Raw genomic sequence first — 11,895 nt, forward strand, 5'->3', positions numbered from 1 at the left:
TGGCTGGCGGCTAGACTTTTGCAAGAAGCAAGTGCCGTAATGACATTAAAAGTAATCAATATGGATACAAAAAATATCGCCTAGATATCTTAATCAAGAGATTAAGTTTTGGCATGAAATACATATTTTTCGCCCACCTCCTAGCCGTCACAACAGATGAGTACTATCGTCAACACAGTTACCATTCGTACACTTTGTTGCAACGACATAATGGTCTACTTATGGTTAGTTGTGTTGATACTAGTACCTCTCTCGGTTGGAGCTCAATTCTCAGTACCATCAATCGAAAGTTTGCTTAGGTCAATTGTAAAAAAAAAATCAGAAAACCGTATTATTTCGTTCATAAAACCCGGTTAATGAGGGCTAACGCGTATGAATTCACCGCTAGGGGCGCTAGTGTAGATGGTGGTCTTTTCCATAGTTCGAAATGTCAAATGTCACTTGTCACTTTAATGACTGACAGCTTTTCTATAGTCTTTTGGACCACCATCAACAGAGGCGCCAACTGGTGAGCAAAAAAACGATAGCCCTCATTGATGGAACTCGAACTAAAAAAAATCATTTTCTCCCCTAACCGATAAAAAGACGGAATTAACCGGTTATTCTCATTTTTCTTCTTCCCAGACCTTATCCCATTTACTTGGGGTCGGCCCTCCTTCCATTCTGCACGGTTTAGTGCCAGGTATGCGTCCTTTATCCCTTGCTCTCTCAGGCTTTTCTCCACCGTCATCAACCAAGTGGCTGGTGGTCTCCCGCGTCCTCGTTCCGCGACAGGTTATTCTCATGTCTCGGTTAAACTCGTTATCAAACGTGAAAGAGCAGATACTTACTCGTTCTCTCGTTCGTGGACGCCGTCCTCGAAACGTCGGAGGTAAATCTTAAAACTTAAATACGCGATTATGTCCCGTTTTACAATTTAATAATGTATAACAATCGTGAAAGTTTAAATCGGTGTTCAGTCGATGGTAATCAGAAATAAAGAATGGTATTGAGAATGGAGTCTCTTTCTCATCAGTTAGGAGTGGGACGTCAGGGACGTGGTCCCATACATTTGCCACTAGTTTTGGCTTGGTATCACGTATGAAACAATATAAACGAAAAATTTCATGTAGTCAAATGTAAAAATATAGCACTCGATATCTTCTAAGTATGCTCCGTTCTTATACCGCTGTAATAAGATCGCTGTTGTTTACGAATGTTGATTATGTCCATATTTTTATACTAGGCTGTACGGTGCATCGCATATTTAAGCGGTCAATTTATTAAAAAAGTAAATTTTAACGGTAACTTTATTCTAAAATTGACGCTGGAGTTTAAAACCTGTATTTTCTTAAGTGTTAAAATTAATTTAGTCCTTAATGGATTACAAACAATAACACCATTTTGAAAAGAATGAAATCATTTTAAGAGATGTACTTTATATGGTGGATTATAGAAAGGTATTGTTTTATGTATGTACATGTACATTTGACCGCATCGAACATCCGATGCCGAATTGTAAAATAATGAATTTGACATGTTTTTTCGACAATACATCCTGTACAGTGCATCGCATATTTAAGCGGTCAATTTATTAAAAAAGTAAATTTTAACGGTAACTTTACTCTAAAATTGACGCTGGAGTTTAAAACCTGTATTTTCTTAAGTGTCAAAATTAATTTAGTCCTTAATGGATTACAAACAATAACACCATTTTGAAAAGAATGAAATCATTTTAAGAGATGTACTTTATATGGTGGATTATAGAAAGGTATTGTTTTATGTATGTACATGTACATTTGACCGCTTCGAACATCCGATGCCGAATTGTAAAATAATTAATTTGACATGTTTTTTCGACAATACATCCATAGGAACCATGTGACCGATCTTTGATATTTACATTTTGTTGTCCACTGTAATTAGTCGTCATAATTAGGTGAATTTTCTTATGTAAATAATAAAGGATTCCTTTATATAAAAATATTGTTTTATTTATATTTAAGTATAAAAATTAAGATACACTTCTTGAGATCTTGATTGATAAACAATTGAAAACTTAACAAATATAAAATAATTAAAATTACATCACATAATTACTTTAATGATGCAACTATACGCTGTACGCTGCTAATGAAAATAAAAGTATCAAGATATATTGCCAAGAAAAGGGTTAAATAAAAGCTGGGCACCATTATTTGCAATCACAAACAGGTTTTGTGAGGACGGCTTCAAATGTAAATAAAATTGTTGGTACATCAAGCACCATAAGCATATTCTTCAGAGTGATATGTGAACATATGCTTGTGCGAGAGATCCATCTTCTGATCCACGAGCAGTAATCTTGTTGGTTGATGCTGTAAATGATAAAAACCTACAATTAATTAATCTGAACATAAAGACGATTTATTTAACATTTGACGCCGTGTCAAACAAAAGCTGTCACTCAGATACCACGTCACCAAAGTGTCAAAACTGAAGTTGAACTTTATGCATAGCATGTACATAGGTCTATGTTGCTCTGTGACGGATTAATCCGTCTTCGGCGTTGGACCTACGGTGCGGACATATCCGTCGTTGGCGTCAAAAAGGTTAAATGACCAAGTAATTTAAGTAACGCCTTCTGAACGCCAATGACCGATATATACACACCGTAGGTTCAACGCCAAAGACCGATCAATCGGTCATAGACCACAAAGCAACGTAGACCTACATGCATATGCATAAAGTTCAATTTCAGCTTTGACACTTCGGTGACGTGGCGTCTGGATGACTGCTTTTGTGTTTGACACAGCGTCGAAAAGGTTAAATGCCTAATTCAACAACCACATAACGAAGCAAAGGCAGGTTGAAGTAAAGGCACTCGAGGCAATCAATGAGGGCTATCGTTTTTTTGCTCACCAGTTGGCGCCTCTGTTGATGGTGGTCCAAAAGACTAAAGAACAGCTGTCAGTCATTGAAGTGACAAGTGACATTTGACATTTCGAACTATGGAAAAGACCACCATCTACACTAGCGCTCCTAGCGGCGAATTCATACGCGTTAGCCCTCATTCTTTGCTGTATGTAGTCCACCAATGTACGTACCGTAGCGACATCGGCCTTGAAGTTTCCTTTAGTAAACCGCACCGCCCCCCCATTGGCCACCAGTCCATAATGCGCGCACACACTCGCCGCCGCCGCGTCGCTGTCGAAACGCAGCCAGGTACGTAAGGCACTTAGAGGTACTGACAATTGTTTGCTGTTGTATGCAGTGCTTATTACTTGTAGGGCTTGTCTGGAAGTATACAAGTTATGTATCTCAGTATTCTTAGCATAGTCTAAAAGAGCTAAATCAATGAGCACTCTACGCTGTAGTATCGTCATGCAAATTGTTAACAAACAAATCGTAATTCTTATTGCAAAAACATAAATTCCACATACACGACACGGGTGAAAAGAGACATTAAATTTTTTTTAGAACTGTTTTCATTTTATAGATACACGTAATTATTGGAAAAATATTTTTTTTTCTTTTTTATTCATTAATTTTTAATAAAAAAGTGACTTTAATTACTTTAGTGTTTATTTCGAGCAAAAACGCTCCAAGCTGTCACGCGATGGATGACGTAACAATGTGATCAACAAACTGCTGTCAGTGCCACAGGACCACCAGGTTTGACAACTTGTCTGTGCGTGTTTCTCACACCGTGACGTCACGCGCTCCGATTTGCGCTTTGCAGTCACGTGATGCTGGGCATTATTTTAATTAATTTATTACGCATATTTACACTTACAAAAAATTTTTTTCAGCATTAATATTCCCTGCTATGGTAAAAAAATAACATTTTATACATATACTAAAGCTATATATGTATATTAATTTCAGACCTAGATATACCTCGTATCATTGTATGTGCAAAGTTTTATTACAATCCAACACGTAGTTTTAAAATGAGAAAGGAACTCCGTTTGTATGGGAAGGTGAAATTCGGCGAAGCTTGCCGGAGACTCTTAAGGATGAAGGTGCCAATCACCATTGTTAAGGTTCCATCAATAGTCTATTTACCTTTGCAATGTCGGCAGATATAAACACAAAGCACAGTATGTCAGTGGGCACAGGTTATCCAGCTGCTTGCATACTTGATTGAAATTGCCTCTCCAATTCGCTGCTGCTATTTTGTAAGCTAACTTTAAAGCTGCGTGACTGAAACAAAAAGTATTATAAGATGCAATACCTATAGCCTATAGATGGCAACTACGCGTGAGTGAGACGTCGCGTTTCGATCTCTCGCTCCCACTTATGTCGACTCGCAATATCGTGGCTAAGCCATATAGAGACGGACCACGCTAAGTTTTCATGCCAATGTGCTACGTCAAGTAATAGGTTAGGGATATGAATGCATTCTTACTGCCAAGTTTGTGCAAAGTTAGCGTGGTCAAATTGTCTATAAGTGTTTACCAGTATCTAGATTTAAGTGCCCATCACTGTGCACACTAGCGCCACTGCTAAATAGTTGTGATTATTTAAATTTAGCGATAGATACTTTAAAAAACCGGTCAAATGCGAGTCGGCCTCGCGCACGAAGGGTTCCGTACCATTACGGAAAAAACAGCAAAAAAAAACAAGTTTGTTGTATGGGAGCCCCATTTAAATATTTATATTATTCTGTTTTTAGTATTTGTTGTTATAGCGGCAACAGAAATACATCATCTGTGAAAATTTCAGCTGTCTAGCTATCACGGTTCATGAGATACAGTCTGGTGAGAGACGGACAGCGGAGTCTTAGTAATAGGGTCCCGTTTTTACCCTTTGGGTACGGAACCCTAAAAAGGAGGCCGCTATACGTACTGTATTTTGTATTTAAGTACCTTTTGAATACATTTTAATAGTTTTAACCTGTGGTTTTAACGTTGCTAGATTCGTCAATCTATGCGTTTAAAGTTAAAACGGCCGTTTTTGTTTTGAGTTCATAGATCGACGAATCCAGCAACATAAAGACTAGTTTGATGTATTCAAAAGGTACTTAAATACAAAATACAGTACGTAGCAGCCTCCGTTTTTTATTATCGTTAAATTTAAATAATCGCAATTATTTAGCAGTGGCGCTAGTGTGCACAGTGATGGGCTCTTAAGCCAGTTATACACACCCAATAAGGTGATGGAAAATAGAGTAAAATATCCTAGATACTGATGTAGTGCATAATTGTTTACCATCGTATTCTCAGTTTCACGGAAACGCATGAACGTGTTATACTATTTCAGTCAACCTCAGTACAATAAGTACTGAGGTTGACGTAAGTAGCATGACAAAAACGAACGTTTTCGGGAAAATACGATGGCAAACAATTATGCACTACATCTATACTAATATCACAGAATAAATAATAGTACTACCTTTCGACTATTTAGGGTTGTCAAAATTCAAGTCATTATCTTATCTGCGGTCGTGCACGCAAAGTATGGATGGTATAGAAAGGATGCCAATCTCTTATGGCAGAATTGTTGCAAAAGTGACCGCTTTCAGCTGTAAATAATAGTTTCTAATCTCTCCGGTGGCGCTAGTTAGGCTCTGGGACATGACGAGTATAACATGAACCATATAAGGCAACAAATAACCCGACCAAATTACGTAGGTTGTTTTTGCGTTTTTGGTAGTATTTCGGTGTATGGTGGCGCCGCCTAATTACTGTTTTTTGATGGACACTTTTCATACATAGATTTGGCTCCTTTATATAGTCTCCATGACGCAAAGGGACGTCAAGTTGTGCCAACCCTCATAATTGCTCGGAGCAATCTTGAGCCGAATGGAGCCGAGTTTGCCCGAAGCTAGGAGTTTTGCACCCCTGCTAATATGAGGGTTTCATTATCCCAATTTGAATTTAAGTACAAGATTGGCACTGAACTAGACAAATTGGGTAGTTAATTGGCCAATCAAACTGTAATTTTAGTATCTTGGATATAAAAACCAAGTCCTATGTAATTCTAATGCACCTTACCTTTTAAAATTATTTGCTAAATTCATGTATCTGTACATGGGATGCACATCATACAGATTGCACAGTATATACAAACTTTCCACTAATTGGTGGTCACACTTGAAGAAATTTTCCATTTGACTCTTATTGTTAGCAACATTAGAGTTCAGTTTCAATTGCTCCATCTCAGTATTTAAGTCTTTTGGAGCTTGGTCCATGGAATCACTGCAGCTTAGGAACCACTTTAAACACTCGAGAAGCAATTTTTTGTTTAACACTGGATCATATGCTGTTATTGGATATTCACATAGCCTGAAAGAAGAACATATATGTGATGTTTTCAACCAAAAGGAACCACATTGTCGAAACAATATTGAAGACAGAACAATAATTAAACATAAGTTAATTTATAAGTAGTTTGCTTTATAGAAAACTAGTTGTTATGACAAGAGACTTTTTTTTGTGAATAATCAATAGCCAGGTCCATAGTCCACACAGAGCGAGCATACGCGCGAGGCAATTTTCTCGCGCACAAAACGGCCAGTGTAGACTTGCCTCGGTCGTGCGGCGCGCGCGAGCACGTCTAAAAATGTCGATACAACACGCGCGCCTCGGCCGAGGCACCTCTACACTGGCCGTTTTGTGCGCGAGGAAATTGCCTCGCTCGTATGCCCGCTCTGTGTGGACCTGGCTAATAAAGTATTCAACACAACTTCACAGCAAATCAAAGCTTAGTAATTATGTTTCAGAATAGGTTTTTTCAGTAATACTTACTTATAACCAAAATAAACATGGAAGCGTATCATGGGCTCCAATAAATTCATGCACTCATTAGCCAAAAGCCTCTGCACCGTCATGTCCTGCCGCACCGCTCGGAGACGGTCACTCACAAAATCATATATCACCGTTATATTTGTCTCTTCTTTTCGTGCTATTCTGGAAGATATATTGCAAGTGAAATGATTATATGAGATATAATACACAATCAAGTGATTTCCTTAAATGTAAGCAAGGTTGTAGGCGGTTTCCTAACATAAGTATCCACTTTTCTATACAATTAGTAATGGCAACTTGGGTTACTTGGGTACTTACATACTTACTAATGTGCCGTTGGAAAGTTTCGAAAATTTAAAGTTCCACTTGAAAAAATTTCAGAAACTTCTCATTCAGCCTTTGCATAAACATTGTCAGTGCTTAGCCTAAGGGCTGTTTATTTATGACCACTTAAACTTACTTTATACATAATGTATATTCTACAAATAAAATTATAATTATATTTTTTTTTCATACAACTTACTTGAGTAATAGATGTCGTACAGTATCTTGGAGGACCCTATAGGGCCGCAGTAGCCGTGGCACGGCGACCATTGAATCTGCAGCAGACCGGCTATAGCATTTCACCAAAACCTTCTTATCATCTATAACCTCCAAAACATGTACCATTTTGGCCCTTTCTCGCCTGTAATAAGTATATAAGTCAAATATAATTTATCTTATACCTTTAAACAAGCAACTCTTGTATACATATATATATATATATATATATTTTGGCGATCTCGGAAACGGCTCTAACAATTTCGAAGAAATTTGCTATATGGGGGTTTTAGGGGCGCAAAATTGTTCTAGCTCTAGGAAAACGCGCATTTTTGAGTTTTTATATTTTCCGAGCAAAGCTCGGGTCTCCCAGATATTAGATAATATAGATTGATTACACGTAAACATAAAAACAAAAACTTACATTTTAACTTCATCCTCAGGGCACATTGAAAGACAAGTGCCTTTTATAATTTCAGTATCTTTGGATGATTTAGATTTAAATCCATTGCTTATTTTGCTTCTGGCTTCGTTTTTTGGCCTGCAAACAATACATCGATATTAATGTAAGACTATATTCTGATGGTACAATACGAAAAAGTAAATTATGAAACTTACGCTGAATTCACATCTTTGGCAACCACTGTGCTTTTTGTTTCGATAGGTTGGCTTATATTCTTAGTATAGAATTCAAAGTACGACATAATGCATCCAGTATGTCAGTTATTTATACAAACTATAAGCAATACAAGTTTTTTTGAGATTTGAATCAGAATTTCCAGATTTTCACCCACAGTAAAGTCAAAATTCAAAACAAAACATGTCATGTCAATCTGATTTTGAAATATCAATGTCAAAATTGTCAAATCAAGTGGCAGTATATTCAAGCTATTGTTTTTAACACCACTTAGTACGAGTTCAGTTTTGAATACTTACGTAGCTGTGTTACAGTGTCATTCAAACGCTTTTTTAACGCGCGTTGAAAAATCATATCAGTTACATGAAAATAGCGCGAAATTTAAAAATTAACCGGTTGGCCGTTATTTAGTCGTTGGGATATTTTTGTAAGTATGGCTAATTTATAGTTTATAAATAATAAAATAAATAAATAAATATTACAGGGACATTCTTACACAAATTGACTAAGTCCCACGGTAAGCTCAACTGTGTTGTGGGTACTTAGACAACGATATATATATAATACTATTACAAATACTTAAATACATAGAAAACATCCATGACTCAGGAACAAATATCTGTGTTCATCACACAAATAAATGCCCTTAGCGGGATTCGAACCCAGGACTATCGGCTTCACAGGCAGGGTCATTACCCATTGGGCCAGACCGGTCGTCAAAGGACTGTCTCATTTCAAACATAGACAGAGAGAATCATACTATCTTTGTCTTACACTAGTACTAGCACCCAAAAGAAAGGGATGAGTATGATTTTCCTGGTTGTTACTGACTGACAAATTTGTTTGACCAAATATATATAAACTGCGGGCCTACCGCGAAAACCGAAGTTCGCATTGCGGGCATCTTTCTATTTTACTCCATTTCAAAATTGTATGGGAGATATAGCCTGTCAAAAAACTTTACCGCGAAAAAGGCACGAAATTCAAATTTTCTTTGGGATGACAACCCATTTTTTTATTTGACCGCTTTTTTCCACTGACGGAAATGGCTTAACAGACTATACTTCCTACGCGCCTAATTTTTTATATTTGTCGTCTTTTTCTACTGACAAAGCTGGCTTGTCAGAGTATAGCGGCGCTCGCGGTCGCCGGGCACTATTTATAGGGAGACCGACCGGCTTTTCTACGAAAAGTGCTCGGCTACCGTGTAGTGTACCGTGTAGTAATACGCGCTTGTATCTTTTAATATGGTATATAGAGCAAAAAAGTTAATAAATAGGGACAACACTGAATTAATTTATTAAACGAAACAAAAAATTCCACTGCAAATGCATTACACGTTGCTACCCAATAATTTTCTCTTTAAGTTCCTTTAACTCCTTCGCATGTATCCATTTGATGCCCGTCGCTGACGCAGCGCTCGATGGTCGGGAAATAATCCTGGGAAAAGAAAACTGTAATTGTAACACCTCTACACAGTTGGGCAGTTGGCACATCAAAAGGCCCCTCCACACTCATACGCGAATCACGGCGCGAAGCCGCGAACGTAAGTTTGGCGTCGATTTCGCAGATTGTTCACGCCTTCGCGCCTAGTTCCCCGTTTTTTGTCGGTTTATTAGCCCGATTCAATGGAGGCGCGAAGCGCGAACTGGCAAGACTCCACATTACACACTATTTTGACTCATATGTGGCAAGATAAATAATAATTCTATTATATAAAGCGGCTATATTTAAAGGGCCCTCCACACTCATGCGCGAATCACGGCGCGAAGCCGCGAACGTAAGAGTGGTGTCGATTTCGCAGATAGTTCACGCTTTCGCGCCTAGTTCCCCGTTTTGTGTCGGTTTATTAGCCCGCGTCAAAGGAGGCGCGAAGCGCGAACTGGCAAGACTCCACATTACACAATATTTTGACATATGTGGCAAGATAAATAATAATTATATTATATAAAGCGGCTATACTTTACGGTTTTACAACAAAACAAAATGGAAAAATAGCTAAATCACGTATGATGCCATAGATAACTAGCAGTTAAGCTCGATCAGCTGATGCTTTTCCGCCATATTGGCGAGAACCAAACTGCGAAATCGCCGTGAAGTTTGCGAGTGTGGAGTCATACGTCAACGTCGCGACATGTTCTCTCCGCGAAGTCGCGCCGCGATTCACGCACATACAACCCGGTCACAATATCTGTGCACCTCGCTGGAATGTGGCGCCTCTCCCGCTTCCCCTGTCACCTCTCCGCGCACTCCCCGGTGCGACAGTACGGTTAGCATCTTCGTTGCCGCTACACCTCCACATTTCTCGAAAAAACTTTTTTTCACACCGTACCCAGACCGCCGATATGACGTCACGAGGTCAGGTGCACAGATATTGTGACCGGGTTGTAGTCTGGAGGGCCTAAAGATATAGTGATATAAATTGGGTTTGGGCTCATACACACTTGCGGTCAGCAAATGCTCACCGCAATACGAATATTTGGATAAGTAAGGCCCGGTGTAGCAATGTGCGTTTGCATGAGTATGACAAACGGCATTTATTTGGTAGAATGACATGGATTTATTGACCTTGATGTCTTTTGCTTGAAGTGGCTAGACTGGTCAGGTGTGTAATGAAAAGAAAGGTTCTAAGATGCCCAACCATCGTCGAATAGGTAGCAGGTACGTACTCTGTTTTATCTCACATATACAAGGGAGCCCAAGTATCTAAATTTTTAGATTTTCGTGGCCAAAAGGCATTCGAAGATTGATTCTTACTCCACTTTCTTCCCTAGAAGATTCTCTAGCCGAGGCTTGATGAAAATCCATGGGCCTTGGTTCTTGTGCTCTTCTTGACAGAAACAGATGCGGGCCTTCTGGTAGCGGCAGTACTCCTAAAGAAATAAAAAACAGGTATTGCACCATGCCGTAGTGAGGGTTAATGTGCATCTAGAGCGTCTACCGCGAAAAACGAAAATTACTTACTTAAGATCTTTCTACCTGTTTCTTAAAAACTATCCAACGATAGGATAGTAGTAATAACCCCTTCACGCAAAGCTCGCACAAAACGTTCAGCGCACACTATTAGCAAAACTAGCGTGAGAGTTCGCGTCGCATTATTCGCTAGATTTGGACGCAGCGATAGGTAGTTTTTAGGATTCCGTACCCAAAGGGTAAAAACGGGACCCTATTACTAAGACTCCGCTGTCCGTCTGTTCGTCTGTCTGTCTGTCACCAGGCTGTATCTCATGAATCGTGATAGCTAGACAGTTGAAGTTTTCACAAATGATGTATTTCTGTTGCCGCTATAACAACAAATACTAAAAAGTACGGAACCCTCGGTGCGCGAGTCCGACTCGCACTTGGCCGGTTTTTTACTTAAATGATGGAACCTGCATCTGGGAAAATCCTGTACTTAGTGCCTCTCAATAACATAAATCTACATGCAGTCTTGCAGAACAGGATTCAAGGTCTTATGCTTGAAAAAATAAAATGACTACAAAAAATTCGCATGACGAGGTCAATAAAGTCAAAAATGTCTGTACCTACCTTGAGCACAATATCGTAGGGGAACGGATAGATCTGCTCTATACGGCACATGGCGATCTGGTCTTCCATCTTCTTCTCCTTGCGTAGCTCGTCGATGGTGATGGCAACCTTGCCCGAGCAGAAAATCAACTTCTTCACTCCCTCAGGCTTTTGGCTCGCCGGACCACTTTCGACGATCGCCCTTAAAGATGTAAGGATAGAAATTAGAGGACCCCATCACTAAACGCATGGACATTCCTAGATCTAATTTAGAATCTTGAGCGTAACGAGGGACTCTTAAGGTACGAAGTGTGAAAAAACATTGGTCACGTGCTCGTGTGGCTCATACGTACAACTTTTCACCTAGGAAAAGTTAGGAAAAACATACAACCATAGAAATATACACCCATTCACACAAATAACCCATACACCCGCCACCCGCCATACATCCATACCCGGCCTTTTCCATTCCAATTCCAATTGATATTAATTTCGCGTCAT

The 11,895-nt window shown here is 39.1% G+C and overlaps 2 protein-coding genes across 2 annotated transcripts in view; both read right to left on the bottom strand.

The window, feature by feature from the left end:
* Window positions 1-1,975: 1,975 nt before the first annotated feature.
* Window positions 1,976-8,076, bottom strand: LOC134742246 (germinal-center associated nuclear protein). Its single transcript, XM_063675275.1, has 8 exons — window positions 7,869-8,076; window positions 7,675-7,791; window positions 7,234-7,395; window positions 6,711-6,872; window positions 5,958-6,248; window positions 4,027-4,164; window positions 3,066-3,255; window positions 1,976-2,336 (listed from the first exon to the last, which is right to left on the bottom strand). The coding sequence occupies exons 1-8, from the start codon at window positions 7,952-7,954 to the stop codon at window positions 2,238-2,240; spliced, it is 1,245 nt and encodes a 414-aa protein (XP_063531345.1). The 5' UTR covers window positions 7,955-8,076; the 3' UTR covers window positions 1,976-2,237.
* Window positions 8,077-9,172: 1,096 nt separating this feature from the next.
* Window positions 9,173-11,895, bottom strand: part of LOC134742340 (2-oxoglutarate dehydrogenase complex component E1-like) — a 31,811-nt gene continuing 29,088 nt past the window's right edge. The window contains exons 20-22 of the mRNA XM_063675390.1: window positions 11,416-11,596; window positions 10,645-10,760; window positions 9,173-9,327 (exon numbers count right to left, since the gene is read on the bottom strand). Coding sequence (XP_063531460.1) covers window positions 9,231-9,327; window positions 10,645-10,760; window positions 11,416-11,596 — 394 coding nt within the window. The 3' untranslated portion in view covers window positions 9,173-9,230. The remainder of the gene's footprint in view (window positions 9,328-10,644; window positions 10,761-11,415; window positions 11,597-11,895) is intronic.

This window comes from Cydia strobilella, chromosome 6 (genome assembly GCF_947568885.1).
Source record: "Cydia strobilella chromosome 6, ilCydStro3.1, whole genome shotgun sequence".
Taxonomy (NCBI): Eukaryota; Metazoa; Arthropoda; class Insecta; order Lepidoptera; family Tortricidae; genus Cydia; species Cydia strobilella.